The sequence below is a fragment of the Bactrocera dorsalis genome, chromosome 6 (assembly GCF_023373825.1).
Source record: "Bactrocera dorsalis isolate Fly_Bdor chromosome 6, ASM2337382v1, whole genome shotgun sequence".
NCBI lineage: Eukaryota > Metazoa > Arthropoda > Insecta > Diptera > Tephritidae > Bactrocera > Bactrocera dorsalis.
In genome coordinates, this window is record NC_064308.1 from 4,418,036 (window position 1) to 4,437,680 (window position 19,645).

Below are 19,645 nucleotides of genomic sequence, written 5' to 3' on the forward strand. Positions count from 1 at the left end.
TTTACTGTTAAAAAATAAAAAAAGCGACTTCAGTATAAGCAAGACGTAATGAAAATTAAATTTGAGTTAACCGCTTGACTCAATCAATGCCTTTTGAGAATCTGATTAAAGTTTAAGGTGTGGTTGATGAACACCTTGCAAATTTCGCCGAAAATTTCGTCCATTTCTCGCATATATGATTTGGTGCACGTAGAATTTCCAGTCTGCTTCTCATTATCTTTGGCTGATAACAAATGTAATAAATATTAACACCTTAACCTGAAAATATTCTTACCGTAAACCCTTCAAATACCATGTTCTCCAAGACGTTTTCATTGACGTACTTTTTCTTTCGCCCATCCAGGAGCTCGTCCTTCCTCTCGCTGTAGTACTTTAGGAATAGGAGCGTCTCGGCCATTGTCCAACATTTTCTTTTGCTGTAGAGAAGCAAATGAAATAACTATTTAGTTTATGAAAAGTCTGTTCAAATTTACCTTTTCTCTATGTCAAACATTCCATTAAAAATAATTAAATCTAAATTGGCAGTCCTTACCCGTGTTGCCAACGCAATTCATATTTAAGCAAAAATATGAATTAAGCTAAAAGCGTTTTATTTGTCAATGATTTAGCTACTAGATTAAGATGGTCAAATAAAACGTTCGTAATAAAAAATATTCATGAAGCTACCTGTCTGTCCCCGGATCGAAATACCAACAACCAGATCAATCATGTTGTGTTAGACGGAGGACAATTTGTTATTTCTCGAAGAACTCAAAAACTAATTATCGGATCAACGTGAAATTTTCAGAGAATATATTTAAGATATTACACTTAACGAAAATTCAAAAAAAAAATAGTTTTTTGAAAGTTCTGACTACTCCTAACCTAAGTCAAGATTTTTCCAAAATTCGGTTCTCGTTCTAGCCTACAAGAAAAGTAACATCATTTCCTAGGCGGAAAATTTTTCAGATTGCTTAGACAACACAATCTCTCCGTATGACACCCAGTTGCAGGCAATGAGATGAGTGATGAAATCAAAAATAAAAATATCTCCGCTGAAATCGGATTAATGCCGAGGTCCTAAAACAGCTTCCTCCAATAAGTATAGGAAAAATTACTAACATTTTTCACGCGGCATTATGATTCAAAAGCCAGGGAAGCCAGGATACCGACACGATGACTCTATCGCCAGGACTGTAGACACTCGCCGATATTTTGATGCACTACAGTACTAATTGATTTACTGACAGGGAGAAGAGGGATATTAATTTTATATACCTTAAACAAACGCAAATAAGAAAGTAACCTGCTGAAACTTTCAAAATTGAGTTATGCATACATAGCATAGCATTGCCCTACATGATAACTTTCACTTAAAGAATCTGTTTATGCGTTTTGCATTAATTATTGATTTCTATGTTGCGTGAAATTTCTTCGCTGCTATCTTTTTTATCTTCTCTCATTGTTCTGTTGAGATGTTTCAAGAGCTTTGCCAACTCAAAGATTTTTCTCCCTTAAACTCCAAAAAACCCACAAAATTCTCTTTAAAATTATTATTAACAAATAAATTTGATTTCTTTTACATACGTTATGTATTGAATTATAATATTTTTTATAAATACAAATAATCAAATATAATTGAATTAATAACAATAAAAAGTTGTAAATAAATATGTAAATACGAGGGCTGTCCGATAAATAACCGACCTAACCATAATGCACGCGACTTTTTCAAATTTTTTTTTTTTATTTTTCTACATAGTCTCCTTGTAACTCCACACACTTCTCCCAGCGATGCTCCCATCTCTGCAACTCTTCCAAATAGTACTTGGCGTCTTTGTCTGCAAAATACGAGTTCACGAAAGAGATTGCCTCGTCATTTGACGAAAATCTCTGGCCGCCGAATGCAGTTTTAAGTTGAGGAAACAAAAAAAAATCGCTTGGTGCTAGATCCGTTGAATAAGGTGGATGGTCAAGCAGTTCGAACCGCAATTCGTGGATTTTCGCCATGGCGACTGTTGAGGTGTGAGATGGTGCGTTGTCTTGGTGGAACAAGACTTTCTTTTTTTGCAAATGTGGCCGATTTTTCGAAATTTCTTCCTTTAGTTTGTCCAATAATGATGCGTAGTATGCTCCTGTTATAGTTTTTCCTTTTTCAAGATAGTCGATAAAAATAATTCCACGGCTATCCCAAAAAACACTCGCCATCACTTCCCCAGCCGAATACACAGCTTTAGGTTTTTTTGGGACTGGTTCTCCCCCTTTTCAATCCACTGTTTAGATTGGTTTTTTGTTTCGGGCGTATAATGATGAATCCAAGTTTCGTCTACAGTTATCAATCGGCGCCAAAACTCGGTCTTATTGCCTCTAAACTGAGCCAACAGAGCGCTGGAAATGTTCATGCGCGCACGTTTGTGGTCTAGCTAAGCAAACGCGGCACCCAACGCGCGGACAGCTTTCTCATGCCCAAATCTTGGTTTAATATGTGACAAACAGTTTCTTTTGACATCTTCATAATCTCAGCTATTTCCCTAACTTTAATCCGGCGGTCGTCTAGTACCAATTGATGAACTTTAGCGATGTTATCGTTAGTGGTTACAGTTTTTGGACGCCCAGGACGTTCATCATCTTCCAAGCTCCTGCGACCACGTGTAAATTCAGCTGCCCAAAATTTTACGGTGGTAAACGATGGTGCAGAGTCACCATACACAGAGTTCAACTCATCTTTTATTTCTGAAGGCGTATTGCCTTTCAAAAATAAAAATTTAATTACAGCTCGATATTCAATTTTTTCCATTTTGGGGAAATCACCGAAATAGACTCACAAAAACGACTGTCAACAGATAATTTCGCAAGATAAATTTCTGAAATTTTGGCGAGTAGCTATTATAATATGCACAATTTGAAGTAGAAACTTTTTTTTCAGATGTGCCGCTAGCTTCACGTTGAGGTCGGTTATTTATCGGACAGCCCTCGTAATTTAGAACATTTTTTATTATTTTATATTTACTTTATCTAATACTTTAAGTATTGTATCTTTTCTAAATCTGTTCTGCAAATCAACAAAAATAATTTTTTGCATCATTCTTTAACATTCGATGAGTCTCTAGGCGCAATTTTGTGTCAAATGTACATATGTCAAGTTTTCTGAGCGTAAACAGACGAGAGTCGCTTAACAATTTTCTTCCCTTTGATTTATTTTGCCTCGATGTATTTTTTCAGATATTCCAAGTTAAGGAAACCCCTTTAAATAACCCCAAAAACTATAAAACCCCTAAAAAATCCCATTCCACTATTTTAAACTCTCAATGTAGGTAAGTCTGCACTTCAAAACGGCGAAAACGGGACTGCTTCATGTCTATTTATTTATCAAGGGGAAAGAAAAATTGTGTCTCCGTCAAATTGACGAAGTTGTTTCAGCAGAGTTGCCCGACTACAAAAAAGATAAAAGTTATACGACACCGTCACTAAAAAACATGGTCAACGAACTGTGCAATGTACCGAAACGTACGGCCCCTTACATGAAAGACGAAAAATACACAAAAAATGTCCAAAATGAAAAAAATGGAGCGCCAGGAAGAGGGACGTACCGTGTCCGTGGACGATAGCTGGGTGATCTCATATAGACCGCTACTTTGCAAAATTTTTAACGCTCACCTAAATGTTGATATAATATAAATATATTATAAATAAAGACAGTGACCAGGCCATTTTAGACGTGAAAGAGGAGAGTAACGCTACGATTGACGCAAAGGGTCAATGTATTTCGAGCTGGTCGATACATAAGTAGTAACAAAGAGGCATAGAGAATACTCGGTTTACCGTTACATGGAGAGCATCCAGAGCGTGTATTTTGGAGAGGCAAACCTGCTAGACCGAGTTGCAACACCATTTACTTCCTTCACCGCATTTTTCCCGCCCATGCAAGGAAGACGCCTTTGCTCGAAAGTTGCTCTCTGTAGAAGTTCCAAAGTGTTACAGGTGGAATGCGTCACGAAAAGAATGGAAACGTTGCATGTAGGGCATACCCGTCGACGTTTGGCCTGGTGTGAAAGCCTCAGATTCCCAGGATATAATTTATGCCGTATATAAAGGGTGATTTTTTAAGAGCTTGATAACTAAAATCTCATCGGTTCTTTATTTGAAACGTTAGATTGGTTCATGACATTTACTTTTTGAAGATAATTTCATTTAAATCTTGACCGCGGCTGCGTCTTAGGTGGTCCATTCGGAAAGTCCAATTTTGGGCAACTTTTTCGAGCATTTCGGCCGGAATAGCCCGAATTTCTTCGGAAATGTTGTCTTCCAAAGCTGGAATAGTTGCTGGCTTATTTCTGTAGACTTTAGACTTGACGTAGCCCCACAAAAAATAGTCTAAAGGCGTTAAATCGCATGATCTTGGTGGCCAACTTACGGGTCCATTTCTTGAGATGAATTGTTGTCCGAAGTTTTCCCTCAAAATGGCCATAGAATCGCGAGCTGTGTGGCATGTAGCGCCATCTTGTTGAAACCACATGTCAACCAAGTTCAGTTCTTCCATTTTTGGCAACAAAAAGTTTGTTAGCATCGAACGATAGCGATCGCCATTCACCGTAACGTTGCGTCCAACAGCATCTTTGAAAAAATACGGTCCAATGATTCCACCAGCGTACAAACCACACCAAACAGTGCATTTTTCGGGATGCATGGGCAGTTCTTGAACGGCTTCTGGTTGCTCTTCACCCCAAATGCGGCAATTTTGCTTATTTACGTAGCCATTCAACCAGAAATGAGCCTCATCGCTGAACAAAATTTGTCGATAAACACATTTCGAACCGAACACTGATTTTGGTAATAAAATTCAATGATTTGCAAGCGTTGCTCGTTAGTAAGTCTATTCATGATGAAATGTCAAAGCATACTGAGCATCTTTCTCTTTGACACCATGTCTGAAATCCCACGTGATCTGTCAAATACTAATGCATGAAAATCCTAACCTCAAAAAAATCACCCGTTAATAGGGTGGGTCGATTCCGGACATTTTTCGATTCGGGATTTCTAATAGTGCGGAAAAGTTGCCTTAGTACTTCCTGATTCCAATGCAACTTTTTGTTTTGAGATAGGATTGCAACTTCAACCTCAACTCCGGCCTTGAAATTTCGGAAATTCGCCTAAAATCGTGAAATTGTCTACCTAGCGCCTGAAATACGCATCTCATTGCAAAATGTATAAAACAAAAGTTATTTGTCACGTCATTTGCTACCGAAATGGTATATGTGATCATGGCCGTAGGACGAACCGTTCCCGAGATACGAGCGAAAATGCGGCGTGCCACAGCGCAAGGAGAAAATCGGCTTGCGGCCACACTTCTTGACGTTGATTTCGCCGAGTGCTATCACTCACATTCATTCACCTACGCCAAAGGACACGTTCGGATAGGTCTCCACACAAATATTTTTTCATCGAGTTCCTTCACTTATATTCTCTCAACAGAACACAGAACTCAAAATGTCTGTATCTAAATTAAAATTTAGAAGAAATTTTGTGTTTGGCATATATCCGTACAATCTCTCTGAGTCCCAGTTACCTACTTACCAGGATGTTCTTTTGTGTTGTCAGTTTGAAAGATTTCGTATAGAGCGACTCCGAGGCGACAACTATGAACCTAGGAGTAAAGAGGTTACAGAAATAGTTGCAAAAAAGGTTGAAAATACTTTCAAAAAGTCATCTATTCCGATAGTTTCACAAAGGAGAGTTGTACAAATGCTCACCACATACCATTAGAAATTTCTGACTCTTAAACAAATGTTTTTAAGGAACCCAATAGGTTTGAGCTCTAAAAGAGACGACTTTGTCTCTTCTGCCGGAAAATTATTTAACATCGCTGCTTGTAAATGCATTTTTTTTTCTTCTTGCACTTGCCCAAAGGAAAGGAAAGTTCCTATCAATGAACAACCATTTCCCTTGGACCAGAGAATCAGAAGAATTGGTCGCATTGGAAGTGTTGATCTACCTGAAACAAAAAAAATTACAAAGAAAAATGAACGTAAAGAAAAGCTTTCAAAACGTCATTCAACATCAACACTTACCAGAAAAGTTCAGCTAGAACACGTGACCATTCAGATCAGCCAGACTCTCACACAGACGACAACAATGTAGGTGCGTCGCACATGGATTCTTCCAAAAACGATGCTGATGATGAATTTTCTCTTCCATCCTCTAAAACCAAACAAAACACACTAGTATTAGAACCCACTGCTTTAGCTGCCCAAAGATTTGGAGTAAGTGATAGAGCAGCGGCCTTGATTGTTTCATCTGCTTTTCTGGATGCCAAAAAAGCAGGTTTGATAACAGAGGATCAGGCTAGTTTTGTCACTGACAAATGCAAGATTAGTCGGGCAAAAAAAAGTGTTGTAGTTAAGCTCCAAAACACCGAAAGTATTGACTCTGTATATAGGCTGTATTTTGACGGCCGCAAAGACAATACACTTACACAAGTCAGCGAAGGTGAAAAGTACTACCGCGACACTGTCAAAGAGGAACATATGTATTTCTCTTATAGCGGAACCTGGTTGTCATTACTTTGGCCACGTCACCTCTCCTTCCGGGTCAGCTGAGGATGAGACGCAAGCTATATGGCAACATTTACAAGACAACACTTTTACAGCTTTACAAGGAACACAGGTTGGAAAGGTGGAATCATTCGGAAACTAGAAGAAAGAATAGGTAGGCCATTACAGTGGGTTGTTTGTCTTCTACATTTCAACGAACTTCTATTTCGTGCTCTTTTCGAACACATAGATGGTGTCTCAAAGAGTCCAAATACATTCTCTGGCGACATAGGTAAACTGGTCCCTGATTGTGAGAAGTGGCCTGTTGTCAAATTTGAAAGTTTTCCATCCTACCAATTACCTTCTGAGGTTATTAATCCGACCCAACTTAGCACAGACTAAGCTTATCTCTATAAAATATCAGATGCTGTTATTTCCGGTCAATGTTCCTCAGATTTAGCGCCGATGCATCCAGTTAACATGTGCAAATCTCTCTGGCTCACCTGTGCAAATAGAATTCTGAGATTATACATTTCTACTGGCAAACTAACAAAGGAAATAAAGATTTTGATCAAGTACATACTTACAGTTTACTCACCTTTGTGGTTCTCAATAAGATTCAACAGTTCAATCAAAGGTGGCTAGCGCCATCTCTATGCTGCAATTCAAAGGTCGAAATAATTACCTGCTAAACTGCGCAAGGTTGTCGATTCATCCATTCAACAGAATGCTTTCTTTGCTCTTCCAGAAAACATTCTCCTTAGTATGATGACTGACGAACGGATAGAAGTCAGAAAGTTGGCCTTGACCGTCTTCTGGCAGCCAGAGAAGCAGAGTCTGACACTGTAAATGGAAGGGTTAGATGTAATAAAGTGCCAAAGCTGAATTTCAAAGCTAATAATTATTACGATATGATTAAATAGAAGACTATTACCTTGACTGTTCCACCAGTTCTTTGTTCAGTTTCTAACGAAGAACTCATAAAAGGGCTGTCTAGAGACACTGCAGAGGTATGGAAATTAAGTGAATTCCCTCTCACACCGTGGCAGTCGAGAGAACCGTCAAACTGGTGACAGAGGCATCTTCTAAAGTTATCGTTTTATACGCTCTACACTGAAATCTAGGCAACAAGTGCCAAAGTTTAGTACAAAATCTGATTTTATCAATAAATTTCACACAGATTCAGACTAAAACAAGCCTGACATATGGTTGGTTGGATGGGTTGAGCTTGGGAGGAACCCGAAAAGCAGCCACCTCCACGCGGTGGGTTCTGGGTGACCAATACAGGTTAGCTGAGAGCTGCAACAATTTTCGTCTTGCGCTGTGGCGCGCCGCCTTTTCGGTAGCAAATGACGTGACAAATAACTTTTGTTTTATACATTTTGCCATCAGATGCGTATTTCAGGCGCTGGTAGACAATTTCAGGATTTTAGGCGAATTTCCGAAATTTCAAGGCCGGAGTTGGGGTTGAAGATGCAATCCGATCTCAGAACAAAAAGTTGCATTGGAATCAGGAAGTACTAAGGCAACTTTACCGGACTATTAGAAATCCCGAATCAAAAAAAGTCAGGAATCGACCCACCTTAATATATAACACACTTTGGATGCTATTGTGTACCGTTGCTTCCGACTAGAATTCGAGGGCTTACCACTTTTCAAGCGCTCAAAATCGTAGATTAGCAGAAAAAAGCCACTTTCCGAGATGCATATGAGGCGATGGTATTAATTGAAGACGACGGCCATTGGGACGAAACGATAGACGAGCAATGTTGTGCCAGTGAGCGTCTACGTTGAGAGAAATTTTTGTGATTATGATAATCACCGTCGAAAGACATTGCTCGCCGGTACCAAGGTATAACATTAGTCAAGATGACATAATTCTAAACGAAGCGATGAAAGTTATTGACGATGCAATTTTTGCGATGGTTGGAAAATTACTGACCGAGATCGAGTGGTGTCTTGCAATCCCACCGGAAACCCCTACTTGGGTAATTTCACAACAACTAAATTCACCAAAGAGCAATGAAGAACTCTTCAGTATTGAAGAGATTAAGTCACTCACTTTCGAGTTAATTAAAAATCTGAGAAGTTGTAAATCAAAAACTAATCAGTTTGAAGTTATAACCTCACTAGCTTGCAAGTTTCTTAAATAGTGTTGAACCACTTATTAATTGTCCCTTGGAATGCCAGAGGTATTCGAAGTAAAAAAGATGAGCTTTTCAATTTCATCGTGAATAAAAACATTGATATTTGTTTATTAAATGAAACTTGGCTAAATGACAAAATTTCTATAAAAAACAATGCACATTACTACAGAAATGATAGAACTAACAATAGAGGGAGAGGTAGCCATAATTATTAAAAGATGTATTCGCTATTCCCTGTTGCCTCTCCTAAACACCAAAGCTATAGAATGCATTGGCATTAATGCACTTTGCCCCACAGGGAATTCTATTTCAATCCACTGCTGATATTTTCCTGGAGGCCAATCAAGACCTGAACTTAAACTTAACTTTGAAAATTACTTAAAGCTGTTCACTCGAGTTACAGGAAGATTTTAATTGTCGCCATAGCTCTAGGGGCTGCTACCGTGAAAATAATTGGGGTTGCATTCTGCGTGATAATTTTTCATTAGAAGTATCAGTGTTTTATACTCAACAGAACACTCAATTATCACAAATCTTAAGACATCTAAATCGCCAGGATTAGATATAATACAAAATCTACGCTTCAAGGCCCTGCCTCGAGTGTACTAAAGTATTTCCAAGAATTATAAACGAATATCTTTGTTTATGCTATTTTCCGTTCCTGTGGAAGGTTATACCAATATTAAAGCCCAACAAACTTGCAGAATGCCCAAAGTCATATCGCCCAATATGTTTGTTGTCATCAGTAAGTAAAATCTTTGAAAAAGTTGTAAAATAAAGACTGTCGACCTTCATGGAAGACAATGAAGTGCTTTCGCTAGTACAATTTCGTTTCTGACGTGAACATAATACCTTACACCCATGCTTAGAATAAAAAAAAATCATAAAAACAAATTTTACAAACTCTAAATCCACTGGCATGATTTTATTAGATATCAAAGCTGCATTCGACTCTGTTTGTTACAAAATGATGCTCTTAGATAGATAGATATTGTTAGTGAGGCATAACACCGCGACCTAGGGTCCATTGTACTCTCTCCTGTTCCTGCAGTTCCTGCAGCCTGAATAGTTCCAGGAGCTGCTGGGCGCTACTGAGGTGACGTGATCCCTGTCAATGTACATATATGGAAGCCAAGGCTTAAGCCTTCTTCTGCAAATTGCTGCTACAATCCAGAATTAGGTGTGCTGGTGTTTCCTATTCCAAGTCGCAGAACCGGCAGTTAGCGCAGGAGACTATGCCCATATTGGACAAGTGGTTCCTGAGCCTGCAGTGCCCTTTGTAGAACGCGACGAGGAGGCGGAGTTTGTCGGGGTGGAGGTTAATTAGTTCTTTGAACCTGGAGAGGTTGTACCCCCCTAGAAGCAGCTTGGCATGGCGCATACCTGCTGCCTGCTGCCAGTGCTGATCTCTCCCCGCTTTCTCCTTAAAAGTGTAGGATCACACCGCAATGCACGCAATGAGCGCTGCCGCAGAGCGGGCTAGTTCGTCGGCACTCTCCTTTCCTTCTGCCCCTTTATGCCCTGGCACCCAGATTAGGTGCACCCGGTTGCGATAGTTGCGGTGGAGGTTGATTTCTACGCACTGACTTACAGCAAAAACTTCAGCTTGAAAAATACTTGGGAAGCGTCCCATTGATATGGACAGCTTGGTAGGCGGTCCCGCAATACTTTCCGGTATTTTTGAACCGTCAGTGTACCACTGGATGGTACTGTCTCTCGGCAGCATTTCAAGCATTGAATCATTCCACTCTGTCTTTTTGGCTAGAGTAACTCTAGAGTTCTTTATGAAATTCATCTTCTTCGTAGTGCGGTCCCTTAGGAGAAGGACTAGTGGTGTGCTTTTCGCTAGTGCTTTCATCTGTAGAGACGACATTAGCTTCCCTCTTCCCCAACCCATTAGGATCATGGTATGTTTTGCTACCTGTTTGATCACCAGATGCAGCGGTGTGATCTCGAGTATGACTTCAAGTGCCGCCGTGTGGCATGTTCGCATTGCCCCTGAAGCTCAGACACAGGCAAGCATTTGCAGCTTTGATAGTCTACGGCCCACCGAAGACTGCGCTGCCTTGGCGGCTCAAGCAACCGCTCCATAGGTGACAATAGGCCTTACAATCATGGTATACAGCCATCTAGTGATACTTGGCTTGCATCCCCAAGATCTGCCGGCCACTACGCTTAGTAAAAGGGATCACAGTAGTTTTTGGCGGGTTGCTACTTAGCCCTCGTTGCACCCTCCCTTTGCTAGATTTAAGCCCCTTTGAACAATGTCACAGAGAGTGTTCTCAAATTTACCTCGCGCCATTATCACAATGTCATCCGCGTACCCCTGACAACGGATTCCATTGCTGGTGAGCTCAAGGAGCTCATCTACTACCAGGCTCCATAGCATTGGCGAATGCAAGGACGAAGTCTGAACGTTCCCTATCCTTCACCTGCACCGCTACCAGATCCTGCGTTAGAAACTCTGAAATACAGAAAAAGTCTATATCGGTTCTAACAACTACACAAGAACGGGGTCTCTCGATAGAGAGATCCCAGATTACCTTGTTGTTTCTCGAATTGAGGCCTCTTACCTCTCCTTTATAAACCCATGGTTCCTGGATTAAGAAGATGCCCAGGTTATGAGAGAAGAACTTCTCCGTGTTGATAGCCGAGGCTGCCGTCGCGTGTTGCAAGTTCACCTGGGCAATTTCTTTGCCGGAACTGGAGTTCACAGTATTGGCTCGATAAGTGACAGGTTCTCGTCCATCCAGCGCTTCCAGGAGCTCTTTAGTGGATGGTAGCGTTCCATTCTTCTCATTGGGAAACTCATGTCGCTTACCTTCATCAGCAGCGGTGGTTTCAACTTACCCAGCCGATATGGTGTCATTGTGGGACTCGTGTCGCTCTCCTGCAACCATAGCGGCAGTCGCATCATGCATAGCTGAGCTGGCTTCGGAAAGAGTCGGTAATTCGTTCGCCTCCGTCACAGACTCCTGGCTCACCGTAGGCGTCGCCATCTTGCTGAATCGGAAGTGTAGCCTGTGTAGTGTAGTGTAAGGAACCCCTTCTTCCACCCTGACCTCTCAACGATGTTCGTTTCCACCTTCCACGCCGAGGTACTTAAGCCCTTGTTTTGGTTCTTTACTAAACCAAGCGTGAATTCGTTTGTCGTACCCGCACTCCGGCGAAATAATACAGTCATGTTTTGCAATGGTTGTATGTCTTCACATCTGTTTACGTACAGGGCGGGATCCTTCCAACCCTCCAGCTTTAGAGTGATCCCCGCGAACCAGGTGGCCAACTTCTCGTTTTGACAGTCGACCAGTAGCATACCTCCTACCATCTCCCATGAATAGCGCATGTACTAGGCTAGGTCCATCTTTAGGTGCCGGCCTTTCGGTGCTCCGTCCCTCCGACGAGGTTGAGTTGGCTCCGATTTCTGCGTCTGGTTGCAGACGCTGCGTTAGCACCTGCGCGTTGTTAGGAGAGGAGTTGCTGCCCTTGCTCCTACTCAGAGACCGTTTCTCTGCTGCCTCTGGTGTCATGCCGTCCTGCAAATATCTCAAGTACCACTTGAGAGTGGAACCACTCCTGGGCGTCCTGCTTCTGGGTTGCGTGGAATGTGTCCTCGCTGTCTCCTCTGCCTCTTCCGTTCGCCCCTCGATTCAACTTTTCGATTCGAGGAGGTAGTGGGGGCGGGGTTCGCACGACTTGCAATAGCCGCGGTGGACGCACTGCGCTGTGTGCCGCTGTAACAGGGCACTTAGGAGGGGGTAGCTCTTGGTCGCCGCACACATGCAGCTTCTGCCAACCCCCAGGGGGCTGCCATCCATCACCACCCATAAAGGTTGAAAGATGCCGTACTATATTGCAGTTTAAGCCCCTGCACCGCGACAAGGTGCCTACCATTCGTAGGAGAAATGATGCTCTTGAAATTTACCTAAGTTTATATTAAAATTGTACAAAGTTTTTTGACCAACCGATCATTTACAGTCCACCTGGACGAAGCGCAGTCTCGCTAAATAGACATCACTGCTGGTTGTCCCCAAGGTTCGGGTCAGCCACCATTGTTGTATAACATTTTTTCTTCTGATTTCCCAGATCTAAGTAAGAGCATAGCTTCTATTTTCACGGACGACACCGTAATGATCTGCACAGGCTTCGTTGCAGCTGATATCACAAAGTCACTCCAAAAGGACTTTAATACCCTTGTATCTTACTTTAACAAATAGAAAATACTGGCTAATACTGACAAGACTCGAGCAATTTTTTCACGAGGAAGCGTAAAAGCATCTTCCTACCAACAAGTCATATTTCACTTAACTCTTTCGCTGTCAACTGGGAAAAGACTGTTAGATACTTAGTACTGATACTAGACCCTAGACTAAACTTCGAAGACCACGTGCTTTACACCATTAAAAAAAACTCACGTACTAATACGATCGTTATAACCATTTATAAACAGGAGATCAGAACTTAGTATAACCAACAAAATGTATCTCTTCAGGTCTATTTTCCAGGCAGTGGTTTTATGGGGCCCAGTATAGGCCGATATCGCAAACTCCCACATCCATAAACTTCAAGTGGTCCTAAATAAAATATTAAAAAATATTTTCTCGGGCATTTATCAGTCGTAAAAGCTATATAGAGTTTCAGAAGCGGGCATACCCCTTACTTCTGCCACACTCAATTGTGTCAAAAGCAATAAATCTTTTTATTTACGCAGAAAACAATAAAACACGCAATGCTATACATAGGTTTGGTTTTCAACTCGTTCGTACATATAAGGAATTAACATATGCGGGGGCGGCAAAAACATACGAGATAGTATTTGGGAATATAAGTTGTATTTGTTGAAATGTATTTCTTTACATTAAAATTTAACTATTACTAGTAATATTTTGTTTTTCGGTTTTGTAGGATTCTAAAATTGATACTTATCAAAGAATGTGGCAGTATATGGAAACACGACATTCTGCGGTGTTTGTAAAGACTTATGAGGAAGGAATTAAGCGTGTCATAGAAGGAAATTATGCCTTTCTTATGGAATCAACAATGCTGGATTACGCAGTACAGCGAGACTGTAACTTAACACAAATTGGCGGGCTTCTCGATTCAAAAGGTTATGGAATTGCCACGCCAAAAGGTTCACTATGGCGCGATCCTATGTCATTAGCAATCTTGGAATTACAAGAAAAAGGGATCATACAAATATTATATGATAAATGGTGGAAAAATACTGGTGACGTTTGCAATCGGGATGAAAAAAGTAAGGAATCGAAAGCAAATGCATTGGGAGTAGAAAACATAGGTAAAATTAGATAAAAAAAAATATATTTATTTACGAACTAACAAATTAATCGTTCATTAAAGGAGGTGTTTTCGTAGTCTTACTATGTGGTTTAGCTTTAGCAGTTGTTGTTGCAATTTTAGAATTTTGTTGGAATTCTAGAAAAACGTTACAACTGACCGAAACGCAAACTTTGTGTTCTGAAATGACTGAAGAGTTGAGGTATGCTACACATTGCCACGAGTCGAAGCAACGTCAATCCTTAAAGCGCAACTCTCTCAAATTCCCACCGGACTCCACCTATGTGCCAGCTGATTCGGGAAGTGGTATACTAAATTCTAGTGGTGTACATTATAATTATTTTGATTAGATATTTAGGAAAAAAACTAATGTTTTAAAATAAAATCTTTCTATGTTAAGTATAAATATAATTTGAAAAGTACTCCTGTCTTTAGTTCTTTCTTTTTTAGTAAAATTGATCTACAAATTTAGTTTTAATATACTGTTGCTCTTCAACAAAAAAATCAACCATTGAAGAGATATTTGCTAAGTTGGAAAGTGACGAAATGAGCATTGAGGGCAGTGAAGACAGTGGACGCCCTAAAGAGACGAAAGCTCTGTGCAAAGTAGCTGCCACGTAAGTTCATAATCCAACAGAACGAACGACTTTGCTGATTCTGAAGAGTGTTTGAGTGCTCTTTAATCGTAATAAAACGGAAGTTTTGCGTCGGTGTGTGGCAATCTTGCATCATCAATTTACTCTAGAATCTCAGACCGTCAGCCATGATGAACCAGTCCTCAAGTGTGGAAAGACGAGTAGTCGAAAAAGTATTTTCGTATTTTTAATCAAACTTCAAATTATTATTTTTATATTTAAACTAATAAATAAATAAACAAATATGTACCATTTTAGTCGACCACTTTTTGCCATTTTTCCGCTAGAGACATTCCATCAGTGTAAATCAAAATTTTGAAATTTCCAGAATGGAAGCGAGCGAATCATTGTTGTGCTACACGAACTGATACAGCATCGTCTGCGTAAACTTCACAAAGTTATAAAAAAAATATATCTAAATATAGCGCTGTAACTAGCTGTAATTTATTTTTCAACTTCCCCGAACTTAATTTTTTTTCTTAAATGATGCTTAAAATCTCAACTTTCCAACACTTTAAGGCATGACACAATGTGATTGGTAGCACTGGAGATATGTCACTGCATCGAAATCTATTGACAAAATACGAAAAGACTTTTTTGACTACCCAATATTATTCATCGACTGATTACTGAGCCAGTTATGATCCATTGCACTGCGTATTTGGTAGCAGTTTTATAAGCATTTTACGAAAATTAGTATACTTCCGTATTAGCTCTGTGTTGTTATTTTTATACTCCTGCAACCTGTTGCTACAGAGTATATGTTATAGTTTAGTTCACCTAACGGTAGGACGTATCACCTAAAAATAATCGAAATAGTTAAGGGTTATATAATATATGTATTAGGGTGTTTTTTTTTTTTTTTGAACTATTAATTTTTTTCAGTCCCGTCACGAAATTTCCTTGGAAATACCCTAAAAAAATTCCCTGAAAATTTTAGACCTTAATATTAGCATTAAGAAGAAAAAAACACCCTAATATGTACATATTTAAGTTGAGGTATTTTAACGAAGCTAGGTATGTAGATTCCCTAGTAAAACAAGTACAAGTTCGTAGAAGGCGTAATCAGTCCATTGCTAAGCCCACAAAAGCCTTTAACCGAAAACTTATAGAGTGCCATAACTGTGGGTAAAAAATTGCGAAAAAATGGGCGCTGTCCCCCCTCTAATATGTAAGTTTAATGTACACATCTCCTAAGCTACTAAAACCACAACAACCAAATTTACTCAGCGAAAATATTATCGACCGTGTGAAATCGGAAGATAACCCTGCCACCCCCTATAAAACAGTACTATTAAAAACTGCTAAGAGCGCAATAAATCAGTAACTAAATACGCCTGAGGCATTAAACTTTACCTTCGATATTTTATTAGAGGGCTTTATAGAAGTCGGTGTGAAAATGTCACAGTGCGAAAATGAGATAAATCGGACTACACCCACGATTATTTCCATACAGAAAATTTTGAACTCCATTTGAATCTTTCAATTTCCAGTACACAAATCAAGAAGCAATTAATATAACGGGCTAAAACTGAACTGATTCATTTAAAGTAGCCACTTTACGACAAAAATTACTCAAATCCATCTAAAATTGGTCAAGCTCCTAGGTTCTGAATTTTTCAACCCCAGTATCTATATCAATGAATACATATACATTTGAAATTCAAAGAGAACCCTTTCCTGATGGTAGTATGCCTGTGTAACAAAAATGAGTTGAATCCGGTCAAAACAGTGTGCCATTCCAATTAAAATAGATAAAATTGTGCGAACACCTGACCTAGCAACTGCTGATTGTATGTGAGGTACCTTAATGAAACCCAGGGAACCTTTTTTAGTATGTGGAATGATAACAGTTAATAGATAAAAAATAATACTACCCCAATTCCCATATATTAAGTATAATGATTTTCGTTTTTCTTACAAACTTTATTCTTCTTCTTCTTTACTGGCGTAGACACCGCTTACGAGATTATAGTCGAGTCAACAGCAGCGCGCCAGTCGTTTCTTCTCTTCGCTACTTGGCGCCAATTGGATATTCCAAGCGACGCTAGGTCCTTCTCCATGTGGTCCTTCCAACGGAGTGGAGGTCTACCTCTTCCTCTGCTTCCCGCGGCGGGTACTGCGTCGAATACTTTCAGAGCTGGAGAGTTTTCATCCATCCGGACAACATGACCTAGCCAGCGTAGCCGCTGCCTTTTAATTCGCTGAACTATGTCAATGTCGTCGTATATCTCGTACAGCTCATCGTTCCATCGAATGCGATATTCGCCGTGGCCAACGCGCAAAGGACCATAAATCTTTCGCAGAACTTTTCTCTCGACGCAACGTCGACTCATCGGTTGTTGTTATCGTCCAAGCCTCTGTACCATATAGCAGGACGGGAATTATGAGCGACTTATAGAGTTTGGCTTTTGTTCGTCGAGAGAGGACTTTACTTTTCAATTGCCTATTCAGTCCGAAGTAGCACCTGTTGGCTAGAGTAATCTTGCGTTGGATTTCCAGGCTGACATTGTTGGTGGTGTTAATGCTGGTTCTTAAATAGACGAAATTATCTACAACTTCAAAGTTATGACTGTCAACAGTGACGTGGGAGCCAAGTCGCGAGTGCGACGACTGTTTGTTTGAAGACAGGAGATATTTTGTCTTGCCCTCGTTCACTGCCAGACCCATTTGCGTTGCTTCCTTGTTCAGTCTGGAGAAAGCAGAACTAACGGCGCGGGTGTTGTGGCCGATGATATCAATATCATACCCTCAATTCGTAGTCCTTATTTCGTTTGCCATGGTCGTCATCAAAAGGGGGGTCTCTCATCCGAGGCTGATTGTTGGTTTTCATTGGGGTGTTTTTTTACGTGGCGGGTCCCAAACCCAGCGCATAACCCTATGCAGGGGATATTTCGCCTTTTCACTTTAGCTCGCCTTCAAACGAATGTTCTAAGACTACCCAGAGGATACTTGGTCAAAGACCGGAAGTCGTGAGCTGCTTGAGTCATATGTAAAAGAATCGTTTCTGGCCACTCCCAAGTGAATGGCGATCAGAGAACTTTCCTCCCTTGCGTGGACTTCTACACATGACTCCATTCTCTCAACTTTATTAGTCCAGTCAAAATAGGCTTAATTATAACTCAAGTTTGCATTAATTCCCAACAAACTGGATTTTTGTGCAGGCCTTGGATCCGTTATTAGAAATGACATGTCAAAAGTCCCCATGGATCCCGTTTGTGCATTGTTTTTTATTCGAGTTTAAATGTCACAAATTTGTGTTTTTTGCGTATATCTCTGAAACAATGAAAGCTACCGAAAAACAAACAAAATTTGTAGATCATAAAATTGTCTACAAAAAGGATCTCAACACTTTTTCTTCTACGGTGCATAGTTCTCGAATTACAGCTATTTTAAAAATAGAAAATACGAATATGCACTCATACGTGGCCAGTATGCATCATCGGGTTAACCATTGGAACTAAAAACATTAGAACATAGTTTTATTTGCTCCTTGCGCACAGGTACAAAATTCTGTAAAAATGTCAGAAGTTTGCTTTATTTGCAATGATTTTTTGACTGAAAGTGAAATTGTGGTTGTTGATCGTGGGTTAAAGACTTTAATGGATTCATGTACTGAAAGGGGCGATGTGTTCGATGAATATTTGAAGGACAAAACATTTGTAACGATACATAAGCAGTGCCGTAAAGCATACACCCGAAAGAGCAGCATCGCTGCAGCTGAAAAACAGCGTGAGGCGGAGATAGCTACCACATCTGGGATTAGTCCTCCTCATACTAGAGCACGCGGAAACGAACCGTCTGTTTGTTCAGTGGCAATGAAGCAAATAAAACGACTGAAATGAAAAAAAGTCAGCATCTTCGCCAAAGAGTGTTTCAAGTTTCAACCCTTGACTTCAAGAAAACCATCTTGGAGGAAGCTCAGACTCGTTCTGATGATTTAGCAAGAAGTGTCATTGCCCGCATGCAATATGAATATGACTTAATTGCTGCTGAGGCTAAGTACCACAGTGATTGTTACACTTCGTTTCTGAATACCATTAGTGAAGGTAAAATCGGCCGTCCTGAAAGTGATTCTATTACTTCAGCAATGGAAGAAATATTTTTATTTATTGAAAGTCATGTTTATTGTAAATTTTAAATACAAGAATTGAAAGATATTTGCGAAGAACCACGATCGATAATAGACCAATTAAGTCAAAACTCAAGTTAAAGTATGGTAATAGAATCATTATAACCGAGAAATTGGTCTGATCCAATTGTTGTTGGAGAAGATGCAGATTTGTTAATACTCTTAACTGCACGAAATACTCTAAAACATATGTAGGTCTCGGCGAGAAAATCACGAGGTAAGGGCTGTTGAACAAAGTGTTAATACTGTTCACTATAGAACTAGACGGGAAAATCCTGATATTCGCTTTGAAGAGCAAAGTAGTAATACTCGAGGACAAAGGTTTCGCGAGAAAATCCCGAGGTAAAGATAGTTGAAGAAAGTGTTAATACTGTTCAACATAGAACTAGGCGCGAAAATCCTAATATTCACTCTGAAGGGCAAAGTAGAAATACTCGAGGACAAAGGTTTCGCGAGAAAATCCCGAGGTAAAGGCAATTGAACAAAGTGTTAATACTGTTCAACATAGGACTAGGCGGGAAAACCCCCAAAATCGCCCTGAAGACCAAATTTGAAGTAATCGTGCTCATAGATCTCGGTGGGAAGGTCCCAAGGTCAGGGAAGTTGAACAAAGTTGTAATACTGTTCTACATAGAACTAGGCGGGAAAATCCTGATATTCGCTCTGAAAAGCAAAGTAGAAATACTTGAGGGCAAAGGTCTCGGCGAGAAAATCACGAGGTAAGGGCTGTTGAACAAAGTGTTAATACTGTTCACTATAGAACTAGACGGGAAAATCCTGATATTCGCTTTGAAGAGCAAAGTAGTAATACTCGAGGACAAAGGTTTCGCGAGAAAATCCCGAGGTAAAGATAGTTGAAGAAAGTGTTAATACTGTTCAACATAGAACTAGGCGCGAAAATCCTAATATTCACTCTGAAGGGCAAAGTAG

General features: G+C 40.1%; 2 protein-coding genes across 14 annotated transcripts in view; both read left to right on the forward strand.

The window, feature by feature from the left end:
- LOC125779099 (glutamate receptor ionotropic, kainate 2) overlaps positions 1 to 14,370 on the forward strand; it is a 2,985,835-nt gene extending 2,971,465 nt beyond the window's left edge. For all 13 annotated transcript variants that reach the window (XM_049459577.1, XM_049459571.1, XM_049459574.1 and 10 more), the window contains 2 exons: positions 13,559 to 13,949; positions 14,012 to 14,370. In XM_049459577.1, the coding sequence (XP_049315534.1) occupies positions 13,559 to 13,949; positions 14,012 to 14,298 (678 nt within the window). In that variant the 3' untranslated portion in view covers positions 14,299 to 14,370. The remainder of the gene's footprint in view (positions 1 to 13,558; positions 13,950 to 14,011) is intronic.
- LOC125779129 (uncharacterized) overlaps positions 1 to 19,645 on the forward strand; it is a 530,169-nt gene that overhangs the window by 255,103 nt on the left and 255,421 nt on the right. The gene's annotated exons all lie outside the window — the stretch shown is intronic.